Source organism: Gymnoscopelus braueri, assembly GCF_963280865.1.
Source record: "Gymnoscopelus braueri genome assembly, chromosome: 22".
NCBI lineage: Eukaryota > Metazoa > Chordata > Actinopteri > Myctophiformes > Myctophidae > Gymnoscopelus > Gymnoscopelus braueri.
In genome coordinates this window covers 4,527,514-4,551,605 of record NC_137624.1, presented here as the reverse complement: position 1 = coordinate 4,551,605, position 24,092 = coordinate 4,527,514, and the positions used below count along the sequence as shown (strand labels likewise).

Genomic DNA, 24,092 nt, shown 5'->3' with positions numbered 1-24,092 from the left:
CACCTACATCTACAAACAGAGCCCGCCTTCAATATCCGGTAATTTGTACATAAGCATTACATGCACCACTTCCGCATCCGTTCTAGACCCAGAACAACAAACCAGTTTCCGTATCCGTCTCTGAACCGGATCTGCAACCTTGCGAAGCAAAATCGAGTTTACTTTAAAAGTAAAGCAGTGTGATTCCTCCTTCTCCCTCCTCCTTTCATCCCAGCAGCTCCACCTCTAATGCAGTGTTGCCATGTCGGCTTATTATAAGCGACTTTGGGCTTCTTTTTCTGTAAAGTAGCTTGTACATTGGTAGTTGCGGGTTGCATCGTTTTGGCTTGTTTAACTGTAGTTGTTTTTTAGGCCTTGCGTCCAAAATATTTAATCAATCAATCAATCAATCAATCAATGGGAACGATGGGAACTTTTTTTTTTACCTCTGTAAACATGTGATGGGACAATAAACCTGATTCTAATTCTGATCTAAAGTTGCTTCTTTTGGGCTTGTTTTCCTAGACTAGGTTGCTTATTTCTCACGCAAAATCTGGCAACGCTAATCCTCTCCTCCTTCCCAAAAAAATCTCCCGGCAGCAGCAAAGAAAGTCTTGTTGTTTTGTTGTTGTTATTGTTTACCATCCATAATCTATGAAAGGGCGATGGTATCGATGAGCGATCAGCAGGACAACAGATCGATACTGATCATATCGACATCTGATCAACAGCAACTTGCAACAAGGTCTCACGTCAAACTGGTTGGGATTCAGTCGATGTGAGTTTAACACAAAACTTCTAGTGGTGGGAAAAGTACTCACATTGTTTTACTTGAGTAACAGTATCAGTACTGCAATCTGTTACAAGTAAAAGTTCCGCCGGTAATCGAAATGTACTTGAGTAAAAGTACAAAAGTATTCTTAAATACATCTTAAAGTAGCCTACCAAAAGTAGAAATTACTCGCAATCTCAGAATGTCCCCATTTCACAATATTTCGAATGTATTAAAATCTTTTGAAAATAGCAGATCTACATGTCCGAAATAGGGCTGAAGTGGTCAATCAAAATCTACAAAGTAACTAGTAACTAAAGTCTTCAAATAATTGTAGTGGAGTAAAAGTACAATATTTGCCAGAGATGTTGTAAGTGGAGTAGAAGTTATAGTAGCCTACTGAAAGTTTGAAATCATCCAGTAAAGTAAAACATACCTCAAAATTGTACTTAAGTACACTGTACTTGAGTAAATGGTCTTAGTTAATTTACACCACTGTTTAAAACAAACTTCAAAGGCCCTGGCGTCCGACTTTATAGGAACACTACGCTTTGATATAGGCCTACACTCCGTATTACGGCGGTGTCACTCGCCGAAAATAGCCACAGATCTACAAGTGGGACGCAACGCGTTGTGACTGAGCTTGTAGATCTGCGGCTATTTTCGCAATATAAATATAAAATGAATCGCTGCTTTTGTCTCTCTGTCAGTGTTGCCATGTCTGCTCATTATAAGCGACTTATTGCTTGAAATTTGTGGTGGTTGCGGTTTTTTGTTTCTAAAATGTAGTTGCTTATTTGGGCTTGTTTAAACCAGTGTTTCTCAAACATTTTTGGAAATGTTCCAAAATTACCTATTGTTTTTGTTGTTGTAAATAGCTGTAGCCTAGTCGCTTCTTTTGGGCTCGTTTTCATATGTTTCATGTTTATGCAGCCTAGCCTACACGATAATGTACAAAACACACATATCATGTATGTTTATATACAGTGACACGTGGCGTGGTAGTAGTTCTTTAAACAAGGCCAGTTACGGAGAGAGAGAGAGCGAGAGACAGAGAGAGAGAGAGATGCTGCTTTTAAACCCAAGCAGAATTCCTTTATAAACCATGGTTGTTCAAGCATGGAGAAGTAGATTGTTTTGGCTCTTGTCATTCATTATTCATTATTATAACATTGTGTGTGTGTGTGTGTGTGTGTGTGTGTGTGTGTGTGTGTGTGTGTGTGTGTGTGTGTGTGTGTGTGTGTGTGTGTGTGTGTGTGTGTGTGTGTGTCTCCTCTGTTCAACGTTAACGATAAACAGCTTACAGCTTTCTCTCTGTTGTGGCATAATCTGACTTAAAGCCGCAATGCACAGTTTTCATGTCCTACCCTGAACGCAAACTTCTACCGCTCATGCTAGAGGGGGGTTAGCCTATAAGGGGTGCTCCTTCCATTCCGACATCTCACCACTCCGACTAGTGGCTTCCGCGTGCGGTTATGGTTAGGGTTAGGGTTAGGTATAGGGTTCGTCAACGTCGGAAAGGCGACATGTCGGAAAGGAGAAATGCACCCGCATTATAAGCCTACTTGTCAACCAGTCCAGTAGGTGTACTACCAGACAGACAGCTATCTCAATGGAAGAGTAGGGAGTCCACCTTATCCATGGTTGTCTGTTTACACATTCAGGTTGAAGAAGTAGATTGTTTGAGGACTTAAAGGAGTAGTTCACCCAACAAAATACTTATTTTCTATAAATTGCACACACCATGAAGCCTTGAATTCATGATTTCTTTTTACTTTTTTTTTCGCATTACTAAGCCAATAATTTGATGACCGGGTGTATTTCCAGTAGGAGACACAAATAATCTACTTTGTGTCTCCTACCGGATACATTAGCCGGTAGGAAACGGGAATCAAATTATTGTCTTAGGAATGCGACAAAAACAAAACAAAATCCATGAATTCAAGGCTTCATGGGGTGTGCAATTTATAGAAAATAAGTCATTTTGTGGGTGAACTACTCCTTTAAGTCTTAGTCATTCATTGTTATCAAAATTTCGTTTTTTATTGATTCTGACAATTGTCGAATATCGAAAGAACTGGAAATCTGTCAGTCGCCTGTTCAATGTTTTATAATGGTAATAAGGCTATTTGTCGGTGAATCGGGGTAATAAGGCTGTGTGTCAGTGAATCAGGGTAATAAGGCTGTTTGTAAGTGAATCAGGGTAATTAGGCTGTGTGTGTCAGTGAATCAGGTAATAAGGCTGTGTGTCAGTGAATCAGGGTAATAAGGCTGTTTGTAAGTGAATCAGGGTAATTAGGCTGTGTGTGTCAGTGAATCAGGTAATAAGGCTGTGTGTCAGTGAATCAGATAATAAGGCTACGTGTCAGTGAATCAGGGTAATTAGGCTGTGTGTGTGTCAGTGAATAAGGTAATAAGGCTGTGTCAGTGAATCAGGATAATAAGGCTATTTGTAAGTGAATCAGGGTAATTAGGCTGTGTGTCAGTGAATCAGGCAATAAGGCTGTATATGTCAGTGAATCAGGGTAATTAGGCTGTGTGTCAGTGAATCAGGTAATAAGGCTACAGTATATGTCAGTGAATCAGGGTAATAAGGCCATGTGTCAGTGAATCAGGGCAATTAGGCCGTGTGTCAGTGAATCAGGTAATAAGGCTATGTGTCAATGAATCAGGGTAATAAGGCTATTGTGTCAGTGAATCAGGTTAATTAGGCTGTGTGTGAGTCAATCGGATAATAAGGCCATGTGTCAGTGAATCAGGGTAATAAGTCTGTGTGTCAGTGAATCAGGGTGATAAGGCTGTGTGTCAGACAGTGAATCATGGTAATAAGGCTGTGTCAATGAATCAGGCTAATAAAGCTGTTTGTCAGTGAATCAGGGTAATACGGATGTGTGCCAGTGAGTCAGGTATAAGACATACCTGTGAGTGAATCAGTGTAATAAGGCTGTGTCTCAGTGAATCATGGTGTGTGTTCAGACCAGAGACAGAGCATGGAGGAGAGGACAGACAGTGGAGGAACGGGGCCAGGCTGCAGGGAGGAGACAGAGACCCCCAGGCGTCCAGGGACCCCCAGACCCCCACGGACACAGAGCCACAACCTCCAGAGACCAGGAGGAAGACGTCATCCCCCCTGAGGTGAAGTAGGCTGCACACTACTCTGTCTCAAAACCTGTCAGTGTTTGGCCGGGTTTCAGCTGAACTTAGTCCAGTACTGGGCCAGTGACACTAGACCAGTGTTGATTTTGACAGAAATTTTTGATTTAGTTTTAGGCAGTCTTTTGAATAAAATTCCATTTAGTTTTAGTCATATTTTAGTCATCTGAAAAGTTTTAGTTTTTATCTAGTTTTAACTAGTTTGCGTTCCCGTAGAACAGTCCAATATTCACTTACATTTCAGCTTAGGGACACATGCTTTGTCCTAGTTTTCATAATTGACGAGTCTCATTACCTGGTTGGGTTGGATTCCATTTGTACACTCTCAGAGTTACAGACCCATAAGGGTCCATTTGGTTCCTAACTATCCATCATCTAGTTTTAGTCGACTAAATATCACAATATTATAGTCGACTAAATCGACAGTTGATTTAGTCGACTAAAATGTATTTTGGCGGGCCTTGATGACGTCGTAATGCCTGATTTTACACTTGGTTGCATGCTGAAATAGCCGATCTACAAGCTCACAACGCGTCGCAGCGTTACGCGTTGTGAGCTTGTAGATCTGCTATTTTCAGAGCGCAACACCCGAGCGCAACCAAACATTACATGAGTTGTCTTTTAGTTCTACTGGATCTCTTCTCCACTAGTCCTAACTGTCTAGTTTTTATTTGTTGACGAAATTGTCAATATATTTAGTCTTAATTTTAGTCATCATAGCTTAGTTTTTATTTACTTTTCGTCAGTGGAAAAAGGCAGTCGACGTAAATTTTTCGTCATAGTTTTAGTCGACGAAATAAACACTGCACACACGTATATTAGTCCAGGGGCCAACACTGATATTTTCACAAATTGGTACCACCTGAGGTGGCCGTAAAGTTTTTGTATTTTTGTATTCCTACATGTCTCTAGTTTATATTTTGGTATGATACATCTTCCAATTCAGTAGCTTAATGACAGTAATCACTCTAAACAAGCCATATGAAACCGTGATGTGTGTGAATCATTTATATGACTTCTAGACAATACTTTTTGGAATCCAATGGTCTTATAAACAGTTGACCCTAAGGTAATTCTACCAGCAGAATCCATTTCTGCTGAGGAAAGTTTGGTATTGTGCATATTTAATAAGATAATTGCATAATTGAACACATTTGTGAAAATAATCACATGATAAATACAATTACAGTACGATATTTCAAAAAGTGCAAAACATATGTGAGAAAAAATAGTGGAGATATGTCTGTGACCTACTGGCAATGTGCACAAGCAATTTGGTGCTGATCAGCGGAACGGTTTGCGAGATTAGCTCGGACAAACTGCTACAAGCTGTAGTTGTAATAGCTGTGAGGGAATATGTCAACACTCATAAAGATTGTGCACTTAGTGACAGGTTTTAGATTTTTGACATGGTGTTAGGTGTGGGTGTAAGGTTTTCAAAAGCCCTGCATACAACTTGGGCTGGCCCACTAGTGGCCGGTATGCAGAAGCTCCAATATTAGATGGCTCAGTATATGGTTGAACACCCCATAAATTCATACAAATTATGAATTATGTTACTATTGGGCATGCTAAATAAGCATACAAAAATAATCTAGGAAAATGTAACTTCCAGAAAGGCAGAAAGTCTCATTTTCAAGATGGCGTCCATGATGGCTGCCAGGAGCTTAAAATGGCTATGTTTCAATTACTATTCAATCTATAAAGGGGGAAGCATAATAAGCAAGCATAAATCTATTGCTTACTTAGGAAATTACTTGAAATTACTTGAATAACCCCAATGGGGTTGTCCAGTAATCCAGTAAGCCATAGCCCATTATAGGCACTTGTTGTGTTATTAACAGGTGCTAGTATACAGTCACTATTCATCGTCATACTCTGACTCCTTTTTTTTATGTGGAATTGAGACATTCCTCAAGTTGACACAGTCCACAGACAGTAGTACATGGTTGACCATATCTTCTACCAGATCAGCGGAGTTTCTTGTAGGCAGTGGAGAAGTTACAATGAATGAACTCCAAAAATGAATGCTTCTGGAGCAGCATGCATTATTGACATACAGTAAGACAGATTGATCATCCTGCAGCTTGCACCCCTAGTTCATGGCACCCACACCCTCTTTTTCCCCATCAAAACCATGTATATGATAGACCAGTGTCTTCTACGACAGTGAAGTTTGGTGGCAGATTCAGTTTAGACGTTCAAGCGTTACAAGTGATGAAGCTGAGATAACCTCCTTGCTGAAGGTGTTAGATTGCGTTGTTGTGAGGGAATCTGTGCACTTTCCACCAAACAGGACAGTCATTACTTGACACCTAATGTCATCAATCAACTCTGACACCTCGAAACATAGCTGGGGCCAGGAATCAAACCTGGGACTTGAATTTTCCCATGCGGCCTCTCTACCCATTCAGCTATGACCACCCACTAGACCGAAGGAAGGTCAACTTTTACAAGCTTAATGTCTTTTTGCAAACACCAAAAATCGGAGAAGTCGTGTCACAACCAGTCACAGCATGGATGAATACATATGTTTTACACTTTTTTAAATATCTAACTGTAATTGTATACATCATGTAATTTCCACAAATGTGTTCAAATATGCAAATTATCTAATTAAATATGCACAATACCAGAATTTCCTCAGCAGAAATGGATTCTACTGGTATAATTACTTCAGGGTCAACTGTTTATAAGACCATTGGTTTCCAAAAAGTATTGTCTAGAAGCCATATAAATGATTCACACACATCACGGTTTCATATGGCTTGTTTATTACTGTCATTAAGCTACTGAATTGGAAGATGTATCATACCAAAATATAAACTAGAGACATGTAGGAATACAAAAATACCAAAAATGTACGGCCACCTTAGGTGGTACCAAAATCTGGCTTGGCCCCTGGACTATATAGCGCCTTTATCCAAGGCACTTTAAACCTGATTCACGCTTTAGTCGCGTGCCGAGAATAGCAGACTTACAAGCTCCCAATGCATTGCGGATGCGACGCGTTGTGAGCTTGTACGTCTGCTATTCTCAGCCTCTGTGCGCAAAACCATCACGCAATGGAGCAAATGCTACCGTGTGCATTAGATTCAGCCATTGACCCACACACATTGACAAACACATTGACACACGGCCTGTGTAGAAAACCATGCAAGACACCAACCTACTCATCAGGAGCAGTTAGGGGTTCAGTGTCTTGCTCAAGGACACTTCAGCAATAACCCAGGGGGAGCCGGGGATCGAACCAGGAACTTTGTGATTCGCAAGCGGCCGCTCTACCTCCTGTCCCACTGTAGGACTACAGTGTGCTATTTACTCAATTCATGCAGTAGTGTAGCCTATACCATGTTGAACAACTTTGCCCAAAGAATGCCCATAAATCATGTGATATATGCCAGTGGTTCTCAAACTTGTTTCTGTCAAGGACCCCCAAATTGACACTTATTAGCCCTCGGACCCCCAAATTGACACTTATTAGCCCTCGGACCCCCAAATTGACACTTATTAGCCCTCGGACCCCCATTTGAAAAGATATGCCAGGGACCCCCATAAGAGAAGATTTTTACGGCTCTAGTAGTGATTATCAACCATTTTAATTTCAAGGACCCCCAGTTTGACATGTATTAGGCTACGGACCCCCATTTAATGGCATTTCTATCTCTGGGACCCCAGAGTGTGCAAATGGAACCATTTGTACCATTTGGTTCCATTTGTTTACTCTCAGAGTTACAGACCCAAAAGGGTCCATTTGGTTCCTAACTATCCATCATTTAACTGGGGACCCCCTGGAACTCCCACAAGGACCCCTGGGGGTCCCCGGACCCCACTCTGAGAACCAATGATTTATGCCATTTATGGGCAGCAAATTTGTATTGGATTTATTTTGGGAAGCCATTCTTTGTCTGCAGTCTATGGATGCTTCTTGAAGTCTCCACAGGTTTTTCATTTTATGTTTAAAGCTAAATTAAATCAAATCCAATAAATATTGTACGTGCATTAACAACTTAAACCGTGTTGTATGTTGTTAGGACATTTAGACTAGTCTCAATGGGAGGACTGTTCTGACAATAACATTTGGTCTGTATGTTTACTTGTTAGTTTAATAGAACAATGTATTTGTTTTATCTTTGATTTGATAATTATGGATGTAGTCATTGTGCTAATAAGTTATTAATATTATCTTTGTGTTGTTATTTTCAGATCTAGACACGCGGAGCAGCTTTCACCCATTCTAGTTCCAAGTGACAGTGAAAGGAAGCTTGAACGGAAGAAGGTCCAACCCAACCAGGTAATGAGACTCGTCAATTATGAAAACTAGGAAAAAGCATGTGTCCCTAAGCTGAAATGTAAGTGAATATTGGACTGTTTATTTGCAATGTGTACAAAGTATGTGAACATTTGAAAGGGGGAAAGGTAGCCTGTGCAAAGGTCAGACCCAAGGATGCCAGGGTTCATGGTTATGTAATATGTTTCTTTATTTTTCTTTTCTTTTTTTAGATATCAAAGACAAACACACAGTATCATAAGTTATTCAAGGAATTAAGTGAAGATGAGTTTCTAAAACAAAGTAAGTGCAAAAAATATTTGAAAGTTTTATTTTTACTTCACTGTGAAAATGTCATCAGTGTTGGGTGAAAATGTTGTACTGTATGTCCAAAACTGTTACTTTTCAGGAAGTGAAAAAAAACAACAACAAAAACAAAAAAAAACATGTTCCAATAGATACAATGTAGTAAGTATTTAGTCACAAGCTCTTGTGACTAAATAATAACAAAAAAAAAGTAGAAACAATAGCAGATCTACAAGTTCAGAACGTGTCACATCGCGACATGTTCTGAGCTTGTAGATGTGCAATTTTTGCTACTTTTGTGTGACACTGTAGTTAGTATGATGAAATAGGGCGTTAATTTACCAAAAATAAAAATAGATGCAAATACAAGGTTTCTGCCAGACGGCAACCATGTGTAAATGAATGTGTGTCTCCACCAGGCTATACGTGCGCTCTACAGAAAGACATTTTGTATCAGGGGAAAATGTTTGTTTCTGACAACTGGATCTGCTTCCATTCTAAAGTGTTTGGCAGAGACACCAAGGTAGGATTGTGCCACTTTAGAAGATTAAAGTAGCTGTAAGTTTGTTTTAAAACAAAATCCTTGTGTTAAAAAGTTAGAGCCATCTAATGCGATAGTAATCGTTGCTATAAATAGAGTGTTTGTTCAGTAACAGGGGGTCTCCACGTCTCTCCAGCTCTTTAGTAAACATAAAATACAATTTCATTCAATCAGGAGAGAGAACCAACTCATCAGCTTCAGTTTTATAGTGTTCCAGTTCCAATTTTGTCTGCTCATTTCTTTGTTCATCACTTCCCATCTTACTTGTTTGCACCGTATCTGAATGAGTTCTCTCTCCGGAGTGGATCGAGTTGGTATCCTGACCTCACAATGTATTTTCTGCCTATTAAAGAGCTGCAGAGATAAGGAGACCACTGTTACTGAACAAACACTCTATAGCAATGATTACTATCACAATATATAGTAGTTAACTCATATTTTAACAAAAGTAGTATTACTTACAGCCCCTTTAATACATTCAGTGTTAATTAATTTCTTGTAGATTGTGATCATACGATAGCATTTACTTGTCAATAATAACCTTAATGTTGATTTTTCCCAGATTGCAATTCCAGTGCGCTCGGTGACTCTTATCAAAAAGACTAAGACGGCCATTTTAGTTCCAAACGCCCTGGTGATCGCAACTACATGTGAGCGGGTAAGACAAGACCTCTGGCTTTTTTTGTTCCTTTGACAGGCAGTGGCTCAGGAGGTATAGTAGAGCGACCGCTTGGCGCTTGGAAATCTGAAGGTTCCCAGTTCGATCCCTGGCTCCCTCTGGGTTAGTGTCCAGGGGCCCCTTTATTTCCACTCAAAGAACTTTGGTACTAGAACTGGTTTCCGTTCTAGATCCTTGGTGCTTTTACGGAACCGGCCGCGTACCGGCTTGCATTTCCACCAGTTTAACCCATTCAGACCGGTAAAACTGTTAGGATTTAGAAGACATTTGTAGAATCCTCAGAAGCAAAGATTTGAGTTAGAAATGTTTGCTTTAAAAATATATATTCAAAGATTTGGACACATTTTCCACGCTTTTTCAAAAATAACAGATCATAGCGTGGCACTCGGTGCCGCGCTATGAGCTTGTATATCTGCCATTCTTTGAATAGCCAAAGAAATCTCAAAAGTACACCGATGCGTTCCCGGTCTTAATGGGTTAATGATGGGTTATTTTTTGCTTGCCTTTGCCACTGTTTATATCAACCACTTTGGTTCCCAGTTCAGGGCAAGAAAGTATGTTCTGGTTCCAGTTCCGAACCAACTTTTAGGGTTCTGAACCAAATCATTTTCAGTCGAAACACTGAAACAAAATTAAGCAGGAAAGAATTTGTCCTTTAGCAAGACACTGAACCCCTAACTGCTGGCTGGTTGGTGCCTTGCATGGTTTCCTCTGGTGTGTGTGTGTGTGTGTGTGTGTGTGTGTGTGTGTGTGTGTGTGTGTGTGTGTGTGTGTGTGTGTGTGTGTGTGTGTGTGTGTGTGTGTGTGTGTGTGTGTGTGTGTGTGTGTGTGTGTGTGTGTGTGTGTGTGTGTGTGTGTGTGTGTGTGTGTGTGTGTGTGTGTGTGTGTGTGTGTGTGTGAGACACATTGTAAAGCGTTTGGATAAAGGCACTATATAAATGCACCATTTATTTACCATTTTGTATACATTGTTTTCCAGCATGTGTTTGTGTCGTTCCTTTCTCGAGACACCACCTACAAACTTCTGAACTCCATCTGCGTGCATTTAGACGTAAGTTCCGTTATTCTTATGACTTTATATAATTACACTAAAGTACAAACAATCCTAATCAATCAATGCAGGATATCAAGAAATATTTTGTATTTTTATGTTTTTTTACAACCAAAATGATTCGCTGTTATGATGGCAAATAAATTATGCTTTTGGGGTGAAATAAGAAAGTGATTTTGTGACCATTTCAATATTAATTTGCAGACGATTACAATTCTGACCATTATAATTTTGAATGATAATTATAATTCAAAAAGACACAGCTATCTGTTTGTGATTTCCTTACACTCATAACATTTTGTGAAGATAGATGCAAATTAAATGTGTAAAATAAATGTAATTTGTTCATACTGTGGAAAATCTAGGAAATGTCAGACTTGCAAGCATAATTTAAAGGGATTTCATTGTAATTACAATTCCCTGAATAGACTGACTGCAGTTCTAATTATTTATTTTGTTTATTTATGGTTAATTAATACAGTTCTGATAAAAAAAACAATTGAGGCATTGATTAAACAATGTCCAAGATAGATTGTCTGTGATGTAATTGTCGACATAATTTAGATGCCGATTGTGTCAAATGTTAACGAGTTCAGATGCCATTTGTTACTGCTACTACTTCATATATTGGTCCTCACTAATGCTCATTATAAGATGGCACTATTTCTGTCAACTCACTCGCTGTCTCATTGGTGGGCTGTGGACAGTTCAGAACCCTGCCTACCAATGACATCATCGATGGGGATTCCAAGTAATAAAAACTACAGCCTTTCTCTTTCCCGGAAAGTTGGCATGCAGCAATAAAATGCATTGTTCTGACATTAATAAAAAAATAATTTTAAAAGAAAGTTCGAAATGTTGTAAGATATTACGATATGAGTTGACAGAAGTAGGTAGCTGATATATTGCACGTTTACCTTAGCGCTAGGTATACTCTTGGTTGCCTGTTTTAGCAGAAAATGCACTGAAGACTTCTGGTGATTAGTAGTTTTGTTCCCTACCTATGTTGAATGCACTTATTGTAAATCGCTTTGGATAAAAGCGTCTGCTAAATGACTGTAATGTAATGTAATGTGCCATCTTATAATGCACATTGCACATTAGTGAGGAATAGTTATATGAAGATAGGTGGAAAGTGGGTGGCGTGCCCCTTTAAGCCCTATATACTTCGTTGCATGACGAATAGCTCACAACATGTGACTTGTGGGCTTGTAGATCTGCTATTTTTGTTATGTATATACATTTGTTTTTATTATTATTCTCAGAACAGGGCTGACAGCCAGGTTGAAAGTGTTTAAATCTGTTCCATGGGCCAGTGGTTCTCAAAGTGGGGTCCGGGGACCCCCAGGGGTCCTTGAGGAGGGTCCAGGGGTCCCCAGCAAAATATGTTAATATGCTGAGTAGCATAAAAAATCAGTTTAACCGCTTCGATCTACAAGCTCACACGTTGTTTAGCTTGTGGATCTGCTATAACAGAAAATGTAATTCAAAAATTGTCACAATTTTGAAATATGTTTGAAACAAATTTATTTTCAAATGGGGATTCGTAGCCAAAAATATATATCCTTGACATGACCATGTGTACATGGTTTAGAATGTGTTTGATGGACCGTGTTGTTCTTTCAGGGAAACAATCCAGAGAGCTGCAGTCTCACAGTTTCCTCCAGTGAGAACAGCTTCAGAGAGACCTGCCATTCTTCACTTCCTCTGGTCTGTATGCACGCGCACACACACACACACACACACACCTTGTTAACCCATTCAAACCGGGATCGCTGTCATTTTTTGATTTCTTTGGGCTATTCCAAAATAGCAGATCTACAAGCTGTGGCACCGAGTGCCGCTCTATGAGCTTGTAGATCTGCTATTTTTTGGGAAAATTGTGGGTCTTTGAATATATATTTTTAAAGCGAACATTTGTAACTCAAATCTTTGCTTCTGGGGATTCTACAAATGTCTTCTAAATCCTAACAGTTTTTTGAAAAAACGTATGTTGCTATAATATCAGTGGTTTTCAAAGATGATGTATGTATTTGGCCGTGGATCATAATCTCAAAATATTTTGTTCCAGGGACCCCCAGAAGTTGTAACAGACAAACATGTTCCTTTTCAAAACTATATATATATTATTTGCACAAATGTTCAAGATTTTTCAAAAATAGCAGATCTACAAGCTCATAGATCTGCTATTTTTGAATAGCCAAAGAAATCTTAAAATGACACACAGATGCGTTCCCGGTCTTAAAGGGTTAACAGGATGTTATTGTACAGGGCGTGTTAACTGTGTGTATAGTTTAGTCTCTTTGCAAATCGTTTGCTCTGAAGTAGCTTTAGAGCGCCGTTAGGGGGACTAGAAGTGCTCCATGTCGTTGCTGTCTGGTGGAAACTTTTCATGTCTACAACCATTACTTTTCAGGAAATGGGGGGGAAAAATACCCTGTGTTCCAATGAATCCAATGTAGTTATTATTTAGTCACAAGCTCTTGTTAATACTTTTCTTTGGTTCAATATTTTTAAAACACACAGACACACTTAACCTCTCCTTTTAAAAACACTAAAAAAATAGCTGTTTTCTGCTCCATAACAGTCTGTGAATAACATGTGAAGCAGTGTTGATTTTGTCGACTAAAACTATGACGAAACATTTCTGTCAACTGCCATTTTTCACTGACGAAAACTAAATAAAAACTAAGCTACGATGTACTAAAACTAAGACTAAATATATTGACAATTTCGTCAACAAATAAAAAACTAGACTAAAATGTTAGTGAGGGACGAGTGCAGTAGAGATCCAGTAGAACTAAAAGTCATTTTATGTTTGGTTGCGCTCGGGTGTTGCGCTCTGAGAATAGCCGATCTACAAGCTCACAACGCGTCGCAGCGCGATGCGTTGTGAGCTTGTAGATCGGCTATTTTCAGCATGCAACCAAGTGTAAAATCAGCCATTACAAGCCCCACAAATTTTTTTTTTCATTTTTGTCGACTAAATCAACTGTAGATTTAGTCGACTAAAATCTTCTTATATGTAGTCGACTAAAACTAGACAAAAACTAAAACATTTCAGATGACTAAAATATGACTAAAATTTAATCAAAATGTGCTGTCAAAATCAACACTGATGTGAAGTGTGTGTTTTTTCTGCGTGTGTAGGATTTCACTGCAGACCTGTGCGACCTGGATGGAGTGGTTCATCAGCGACAACGAGATCTGATGGAGAGCAGCAGTTCTGGATCCCAGACTCCAGACTACGACAAAATGGCAGGTCTGTGTCACATGTCCACTTATTACCCTGTGTAGGGCCTTATGACTCTGTGGTAGAGCCTTATGACTCGGTGTGTTATGATCCTGTGTAGGGCCTTATGACTCTGTTTACGGCCTTGGGAGACTGTGTAGGGCCCTATGACCCTGTGTAGGGCCTTATAACAGAGTTAGAAATTAAACTTGTGGGCTTACTGATTAGCTATTTTCACTGTCCGTTGTACGACCAAGTATATAGTTTTATATCTGTATTCAAGTTGTAAGTATATAACTGGTTAAAGAAAGGAAGGTTATATTTTAGCAACAAGGCCGTAAGATAAGTGGGACCTAAACAGTCCAGTCGGTTTAATGTTTTCTTCAGCATTCCAACTAGCTTGAGTGCCATGGTACTATTTACCAGTGTTGATTTTTACAGCACATTTTGATTTAGTTTAGTCTTTTGAATTAAATTCCATTTAGTTTTTGTCATATTTTAGTCATCTGAAAAGTTTTAGTCTTAGTCTAGATTTAGTTGACTAGATATCATACTGATTTTACACTTGGTGTCATGCTGAAAATAGCCGATCTACAAGCTCACAACGCGTCGCGCTGCGACGCGTTGTGAGCTTGTAGATCCGCTATTTTCACAGAGCACAACACCCGAGCGCAACCAAACATAAAATGACTTGTCTTTTAGTTCTACTGGATCTCTTCTCCACTAGTCCCTCACTAACATTTTAGTCTAGTTTTTATTTGTTGCCGAAATAGTCAGTATATTTAGTCTTAGTTTTAGTCATCATAGCTTAGTTTTTATTTAGTTTTCGCCAGTGAAAAAAGGTAGTCGCCGAAAATCTTCCGTCATAGTTTTAGTCGACGAAATCAACACTGCTATTTACAGACAGAGCAGTGTACAATGTGTTGTGAAAATGTTGACTCAAGCATTACGCCTGTGGAAGTCACGTTCTGTTTATTCTTCTGTGTTTGATCAGACTTTGCGGGCCTGCAGGACCAGTTCCTGAACACTATGAAGAATGGAGAGATGTCGGTCCACGCGGACGTTCACCTGCACAGCCCTAACCACAATGGTACCATCTACACCTAGACTCTGTTTACCAACGGGTTCAATAATGAACCTTAACTCTTTGACTGCGGACGACGCGATAACGCGTCAAGTGCTACTTTGTCCAGTTGGCCGTCGACGCGCTGGACGCGCGTTCATTGTTTAATCTCTGATTGCGCTATGCTGCTTAATATTCAATGTTATTCTCGAGTTCCACTTACTTCACGGACATCTGCATCCGGTTTCATGACCTGGATTCCGTTTCCGGTTTTTGATTCTTTTCCCCAGTCATTTTCGTCCAAAATAGGTAAATAAACGGTCTTTCACACGGTATGACGGACAAACGGACAGTTTCTCTTCTATAATCTATGGTCTGGGTGACGATCAGTCATCGCCGTCGTGTATCACGACGGCATTTTGGCGATCAAAACAATCTGGGACGACGTCACTTCCGTTTTCATGTTTTTCTCTGTCTAATCTATCAAGAAGGCTGAGAGAGACCCAACGACCTGATCTAGCTGTCATGTGCTGCACTCTAGTGGCGGATTTGTGCTGGGTCTTTACATTATGTCTCCTTAAATTATTTTCATGAGAAAAATTCAAAATATAAAAATAAAAAAACACGAAAATTGCTGGCACTGGGGGAGTACTTTATGAAAATACTCTGGCAGTCAAAGAGTTAAGCACGGACACACTCTGCACAATGGTACCATCAACAAACACACTCTTATTTACCGAGGCGACAATGATGTCAATCAATGGGAGCGTACCTATGTTCCCTCGACTAGTGATGGGAACTATCGTTCATTTCGGTGTTCTAATCATCTCGTTCATGCTCACGACAAAGATCGGTTCAAATGATTCGGAATGATTCCTTCATTGTTCAGAAGTGCTTTTGGTCCCGCTGTCCGGCGGAGCGCATGGTGACTGCACAGAAACACAGTACTGTCTTTCACACTCTAATTGCACAATCTTCTTTGTAATATAATACTGAGTATAGAAGTAATAACTACAATAAATAATGTCACAGTATTATACCTGTCCTTTGTCTAGGATCATGCATATTTATTTATTGTCATACTAACATGTTTTTGTTAATTGACCACCTGTCTTTAGTCAAGGAACCACGCATCTTTATTTCCTTTCATACTGAAATAATGTGGCGTTAACTGGCCAATAGCTGTCTTTTGTCCAGGAACAATACATCTTTATTTCTATTCAAATTGTAATGCAATGCGTGCATGTCTAGTGTAAAAGTCTACCGCAGACTGTCGTGGGAAGAACAGCCCGCCTCCGTCCTCACGTAGTCCTGACTTCCATGAACACCTGCCCTGAACGTAACATTTTCAGGAAGTGGCCGAGTTTGTTCTTGTTCACGCCAAAGACAGAATCATTTTTGAACGAATTGCTCATGAATGTCACATCACTACCCTCAACCTTGACCCCAATCCCAACCCTAAACTGAGGGAATATATGGTTGAGGGAATATAGGGTTGAAGGAACATAGAGCACAGGTAACAGGGATGAGGGAACATAGAGTTGAAGGAACATAGGGTTGACCCCCAGCAAAAAAAGGGTGCACACGTTCCGGTAACACTTTATTTAAAGGTCAGGTCTTAAATGCACCATAATCAATTTTTTTATGCATTATAATGCACCTATAAGGCTTCATAATGCCTGTTATTAATGTTTATAACCATATATGACAGCTTATAACAAGGTTTATGAAGGTTCATATATGCATCATAAGCTATAGCGATAAACTACCATAACTTAGTGAGTTACTGTATAAAGACACTTTATAACTGACTATAACTGATAAATGCTCTACCAACAGGCATAAAAAAGTGTGACTCCTTACCCTCCTTCAAAACCACTCTAAAAGAGCACCTTCAGGTGCAAATGGTAACTGGCCCCTGTAAAAAGTCACCGAAAATGCCCCCCCAACTGTTTACTGTACATATCTTTCTTTCTTTTTACTACTCATATATATGATGTTTCTTTTGCATATATATTGTACATTATTGTTTGTCTTTAAATGTCTCGATGAATTGAATACGCTGGACCTTATTGGAAACAAGCCCTGAGGGCTTATCTGGGTTATCTTTTTAACATTATTTTGTATAAATCTGTGCCACTGTGCCTTGTTTTTGCAAACTGTTAATAAAGTATTCAATCAATCAATCAAAACTAAGTTATGGTTGCGATGTGCTGTTCCCCTGAGATTATAATTAATTACGACCAGCACTTATAATACTTTGCAAACCTTGTTCTAAGTTGTCTTGTATAATTATAAATGTTATGAAGCCTTAGCAGTGCATTATAGTGCATTATAAATGTGATTTATGATGCATTATAAACCCAACCTTTTGAATGGATAGTTCATTCCCAAAATGACATTGTTTCTATTGATTAGTCACCCCATGGGGACTTGAATTCATGGATAATATTTTTTTTGTCACATTCCTAAGGCATTAATTTGATGAGTGGCAGTGGTTCCAGTAGGAGACGCAAAGAGTCTCCTTTGTGTCTCCTACCAGAATCGCTGCCTACCGGTCCGCTGGTCATCAAATGAATGGCTTAGGAATGCGACAAAACAATATCCATGAATTCAAGTCTCCATGGGGTGACTAATCGATAGATTTTTTTTTTTTTGTGGTGAACTATCCCTTTAAGTAAAGTGTTACCAAGTGTTCTAATCGTTTCATTCACTCATAGGGCCGGTGAAGACAACGCACAAAGATAAATCTGCACAGCCCATGTCTCTACACACCCTTCTGCTAATCTATTTATTCTTGTGAGTAACCTTTATTATTGTGTGTTTAGATACCGGATTATTATTGCACTTTTCAGACCACTCACAAGACCATGTATTGTATGACTGTCTGGGAATTTCCATCATTTAGGCATGTGGGACAGATCTGTGGCCACTAACTTTGGGACTTCAATGTAGGCCTGTCACAATTATTACATAATCGTCTAATCGTAATTATTTGAGATAATCGCAATTATTTTTGCATAATCGTCATAATCGTTTCCATGCTGAAACATTTTCACACATTTCCGAATATTAAAAATAGCAGAAATAGAAGATCTACAAGCTTATAAAATGATTAAATATGTATTTAATTTCTTTGTATATATTTAAGTTGTCATATCTGCACTGTGGAACTTTTTATTACGAAGCCTAAATGGCAAACAGAAAAAATTAATAAATTCATATGTTCCAATGCCAAACACACAATTAAATCGTTAATCGCAATTATTTGAGTGACAATTAATCGTCAACTTAAATTTATAATCGTGACAGCCCTGCTTCAATGTTCTTTATGTGTTTTTGTGCATCTTTGCAGAGTCAGTGTTCTGTTGGTGTTTATTAGTTTGTGTGTGTCTTTGCAGAGTCAGTGTTCTGTTGGTGTTTATTAGTTTGTGTGTGTCTTTGCAGAGTCAGTGTTCTGTTGGTGTTAATTAGTTTGTGTGTGTCTTTGCAGAGTCAGTGTTCTGTTGGTGTCCTCGTGCTACATGGCCTTCAAGATAGTGGCTCTGGAGCAGAGACTAAACTCACTGGTTTCCATGGGAGAGTATGTATTTCATGAGTAAGATGTTCTTTGAACTTAATGTATGTTGAAATATTGAGGTATCATCTTTTTGTGAAATTGAATTTTAATTTCAAACGGCACTATGTAACTTTGTTTAAAGGACGACTTCACCCATTTTTCAACCTCAATTTTCAACCAATCTTCATATAATTCGTCCTCACTAATGCTCATGATAAAAAAAAGAAATTCTATTCCTGGGAAGTTGCGATGCAATAATAGAAGCCATTGTTCTCGCGTTAATAAAAATGTAATAAAAAATTCAAAATCTTGTTGGGGGAAAAAAAATCCTGCTTAGCGATGATGTCACTGGTAGACGGGTTTCTGGACTGTCCACAGCCCTCCTATGAGACACAGATTGAGTAGAAAAACATTGTACCATTTTGTCATGAGTATTAGTGAGGACCAATTATATGAAGATAGGTTGAAAATGGGTGAAGTCGTCCTTTAATGAATACATTTTTATTTTGTCCAATCTGTATGGTAGTAGAGTATGTTAATACAATATAACTTATATAATTGGGGTGGTTGTATTTTGTCTCCCTGCTCTTCTATTGAGACATTTAAATCGTGTCAAAGGTCATGTCTCTCCTAGACACCAGATCTGACACAAGGTTTGACCTGATGGATCAAGATTACATTTATCCCCCGAGCAAGCAAACCGGGTTCAAATCCGGGGTAGAAGAGGAAAGTTACGTAGTGGAGCTTTAACTCAGAAACTATGTACATCCATTTATATATATATATGTTTTTACCATTACTACAATTTGTCAAAACTGTTGTTATATCCTGTAGAATGTGTATCATTGTTATTATTTTAAGCAATATTCCAATACCATTTAATTGGGTGTAGTTGTTATCGTAGGCACACCAAAAGGCGAATGAAAAGCTATGAGTGTGGATGTTAATTGAGTCCATGTCTCGTTGTAGAAACGTGGTGAAGCACAGGTCCCAGGCTGACTTCAACGCACAGATGTATGGAGAGCTGTCCACCAACCTGTTTACGCTAGAAAAGGTTTGTTACACTGTCTACCGACCTGTCCACTAAACTGTTACACTGTCTACCGACCTTTTACACTGCCTACTGACTTGTTAGAAAAGGTGTGTTACATTGTCTTCCAACCTGTTTATACAAGAAAAGGTTTGTATAGGTGACATTTAATGTCACATCCTGCTGCCATGCATGAAAGGACAGCAGTTCAGCTTTTTCAATAGGACCTTTGCCCCCAAAACCAAGCTTGTTAATTAAATACAACTAGACCGGTGCCCATTGGGCACTGAACTAACCGGGAATGATGTCTTGTGTCTCTTTTATGCCTATATATGGAGTTTCTGTATCTGTCTGTCTGTCCTTTTTATGCCCAATATGGAATTCCGTGTCAGGCATTTTGGAGATCTGCTGATCTGACCGAGTTTGAAGTCGGTCAGGCCCATATATGTTGGATCGGCCGCCCATCGATGTACGTGAACTACAGATGCACAGATGTTTTGCGCAGATTTCGTGCATTTATAGTAGGATGTAATACCCATTATTAAATCCGCAATCGGTAACTTATTTCAATGAATAAAACTTTATTTGAACCCAGGGCTTCTCAAACTTGTTGGTCTTATTGGATCTTGTTTATTCAATACACTTATTTGTTTTAGCTCTTGCACATTTGATTTTCCTATTTGTCTCATCTGTTTAAGAAAGTAGGTAGTTGATATATTGCACTTTTACCTTAGCACTAGGTATACTCTTAGTTGCTTGTTTTAGAAGAGAATGCACTTAAGACTTCTGGTGATTAGTAGTTTCCTTGCCTACCTATCTTGAATGCACTTATTGTAAGTCGCTTTGGATAAAAGCGTCTGCTAAATGACTGTAATGTAATGTAATACTTGTGTCAATTTCAGTCAAGTCAAAACTTGGGAGTTTGGTTGTTTCACATGTCGTGTACGTGTCTTGTTCTTAGGTACAAAGAAACCTGCGGAAGCTACTTGGCGAGACGTAGCAGATGACTGTCACCTATAAGAAAACGGTCACCTATCAGAGAAGACTTGTCACCTTGGAGCTTGGAGGGACACGAGTCCCTTTGCTGGGCAGAAGCTTCTTTAGAAGTACTGGTTCAGTACTGCAGAGCTGTTGCCAAAGAATACGCAGAACTTGTCTATAGATTTTTATGGAGTTATTACTTAACCCTTTAAGACCGGGAACGCATCTGTGTCATTTTAATATTTCTTTGGCTATTCAAAAAATAGCATATATACAAGCTCATAGCGCGGCACTCGGTGCCGCGCTATGAGCTTGTAGATCTGCTATTTTTGAAAAATCGTGAAAATGTGTGCAAATCTTTGAACATAATATATATATATTTTTTAAAGATTTTAACTCAAATCTTTGCTTCTGGGGGGTCCCCGGAACAACATATTTTTATGGGGATCGGCGGCCAAAAACATATAATTTCGGGGGTCCTTGACATGAAAAAGTTTGAGAACCAATGATATAACGACACACGTTTTTTTCAAAAAACTTTTGGGATTTAGACGGCATTTGTTAAGATTTGCGCAAATGTTCACGATTTTTCAAAAAAATTGCAGATCTACAAGCTCATAACGCAGCACTCGGTGCCGCGTTATGAGCTTGTAGATCTGCTATTTATTTGTCCACGATGTGTCCACGAGCTTGTATATCTGTTATTTTTTGAATAGCCGAAGACATCTAAAATGAGATGCGTTCCCAGATTGAATGGGTTAAACCACACAAACCCTAGCATGTTATAATAGGCGAAAATAGACTAACATTCCGCGAACATAGGGGTGTATTCAGCAACAAAAAAAAGCTGATTACAACACGACGTGTTGTGAGCTTGTAGAGCGGCTGTTTTTGCTATCGACGCACAATGAAGTGTATAGGGTTTAAGTGGTCAATAGCGCATTAGCAGTGGACGTCCCCTTTGCACTCAGGGCTGTTTTTATTGTTTGTTCCGCAATAATGTGGTGTAAACTGAGACATTTCATTGTTTTATTCATGTTTGTTCTGTCATAATGTGGTAGTCTTTAACTTAAACGTCAGCTAGTGTTAGTGAAGAAAACATTCAAGTTGTCGGGCAGAAACCTTGTATCTCCACGTTTCAACTTTCTTGTGTTTTTTGGTAAATTAACGGTGTCGCAAAAATAGCCAATCTGCAAGCTCACAACACGTCGCTGAGCTTGTAGATCTGCTATTTGCTATTTTTTAATAATTGTATGTGAACGTGGCTAAGTGTGTCTACTATAGAATAGCCCCACTCCTTGGGGTGTTTTTTGGACATGTATTTGTATTTATATACACACATGTGAAATTTGTCCTCTGAATTTACCCATCCTATAACAACTAGGAGCAGCGAGCAATTAGAGGTTAAGAGTCTTGGTCGAGGACACACATCGAAACATTGCTGGCCTGGAATCGAACCTGGGACAACCAGGGCCTCTTGGCTTCCCAGGCGGGCTCACTAACCACAACTATGGCCGCCCGTCTGTGTTTTTTTTAATAAATATTGAACCGTTGAAAAGTATGAACAAGCGCTTGTGACTAAATAATTGGAACACAGGGTTCTTTTTTAGATTTCCTGAAAAGGTTATTTTTTAGATTTCCTGAAAAGTAACGGTTTTGGACACCTGACAGTGACATAGTAGTGCTTACGCCAGATTTGCTTTGTTTTATAATTATGTTACATTTCATGTATGTGTGTGTGTGCGTCCCACAGACGCAGTCATTTCAAAGCTGTTCTCAACATTTCAAGTAAGGTCAACATGGTGTGTCTGATTATCATGATTTGCTAATAAATTATATTTGTAGATATTTAATATAGGCTTGTCTGTCAGTGGTCTGAAATGCAAGATAAACACTGTGATATCATTGAATACATTTCCGAGTGGGTATCTAAACATTGTGGGCACCTCGATGTTAAATTGCCTATATTTTTCAAAATGTGGAAAAAAAGAAGAATGCATGGTTTGGAAAATAGTACGAAATAAGTAAAGTATACATGATTTGAACATAGACGGTACATCATTATCAGACCTAAATGTACCTTCAACTTGTTAGTGCCCAAAATGACTGGATATCACAGGTTTTGTTGCAATTGTAGAAACATTAGGCCTTCATGTAATTAAAAAGTGATTGTATGTATTTGGTCCCCCCATTTATAAAATGTAAATATAAAATGCAATATTGAATAAATAAACATAAGAAAAATGGTGCCCAGAGTTCACCATCTTCAAACTTAACTGTAATCTCATTGCATCTACAAAAACCTCTTGATGTCTTCATATAATAGACATGTTTATACCATTGATTGCTTTGTGTTTTTCCTTTGAAACAGCACGATGTCTGTATACATAATATTTAGCTGTGGGATGAAGCCAGCCCTGTAAACATATATGTATATGTTTGCATTGTAAATGATTGTTGCTTTATGATTATGTTAATACATATTTTCAGCCTTAAGTTTAATGGTTGTTTTGCATTGTTTTACAGTTATGGGGTTCCAGGGGGTCCTCAGCAAAATGTATTGACATGAAAATGTTTGAGAACCACTGGTCTACCATACCACCTATCTTAGTTTACTATACAATACTGTACTATATAGACAGCGGTGGAAGAACTACTCTGATTTTTATTTAAATTAAAGTAGCAATGCTGTAAGGTAGAAATACCCTGTTACAAGTAAAAGTCCTGTGTGCCAAGTTTTACTTCGAATACGAGTACAAAAGTAATGGCATCACACTTGAAGTACCAAAAGTAAAAGTACTAGTTATGCAGAATGTTCCATTTCACAAGTTTATTTCAAAAGGCTTCACAATTTGTTAAAATATTTCAAATCATATCCGACTACAACACAAATCTAACATGCGAGCAGACATTCTGATGTTTTGTATACTTCTGCCCTCTTGTGGTGTTAAGCTGCTAGTTCAACAGCTCTTAGTGAGACATGACAGAATGGGTTTCATTTGGTGCTGGCCTGCGCGTGCACACTGGTTCTTACCAGTGTGACGTCGTCTGTTAAGGGGTCTATACAATATGTATACAGGATAAGTGAGCACTATATGGACATCTGGGCACCTTGATAAGTGTTTTGGTAATTATTTGGGAGCCCACTAACAATATCCCCAGCCCACAGGTTGAGAACCACTGGCCTAAACTTAATCAATGTGGTTTTTGGGCGGTGTAGCCGCCCCTATAAGTGGGGTTGGGACACCTCATTAGTACACCCTTCGCTGTACTGTGATTGGCTCATAATAGTACACCCCTAGCATTAGTACACCCCTGGCCCTCTGCAGCCTTTTAACTTTTTATTCTCTAGATTCTCTTATTAAAGTTGTTTTGTTTTTGTTTTGTTTTTATTTTGCTCTACTTAGTTTCAACATGTAAAGCGTCTTTGAGTATTCAGAAAAGCGCTATATAAATCCCAGGTATTATTATTATTA

The 24,092-nt window shown here is 38.9% G+C and overlaps 1 protein-coding gene across 2 annotated transcripts; it reads left to right on the top strand.

The window, feature by feature from the left end:
* The first annotated feature begins 566 nt into the window (after positions 1 to 566).
* Positions 567 to 23,100, top strand: LOC308078343 (GRAM domain-containing protein 2B-like). 2 transcript variants are annotated; one of them, XM_080419469.1, is made up of 14 exons: positions 567 to 757; positions 3,728 to 3,886; positions 8,111 to 8,198; positions 8,408 to 8,477; positions 8,900 to 9,003; positions 9,584 to 9,679; positions 10,680 to 10,751; positions 12,378 to 12,461; positions 13,902 to 14,013; positions 14,978 to 15,073; positions 17,767 to 17,845; positions 18,540 to 18,629; positions 19,575 to 19,659; positions 20,597 to 23,100. In XM_080419469.1, the coding sequence occupies exons 1-14, from the start codon at positions 645 to 647 to the stop codon at positions 20,633 to 20,635; spliced, it is 1,287 nt and encodes a 428-aa protein (XP_080275595.1). In that variant the 5' UTR covers positions 567 to 644; the 3' UTR covers positions 20,636 to 23,100. The 2 variants fall into 2 exon arrangements, with proteins under 2 accessions (XP_080275595.1, XP_080275594.1); XM_080419468.1 differs by having other exon boundaries at positions 18,540 to 18,644.
* The last annotated feature ends 992 nt before the right edge of the window (positions 23,101 to 24,092 follow it).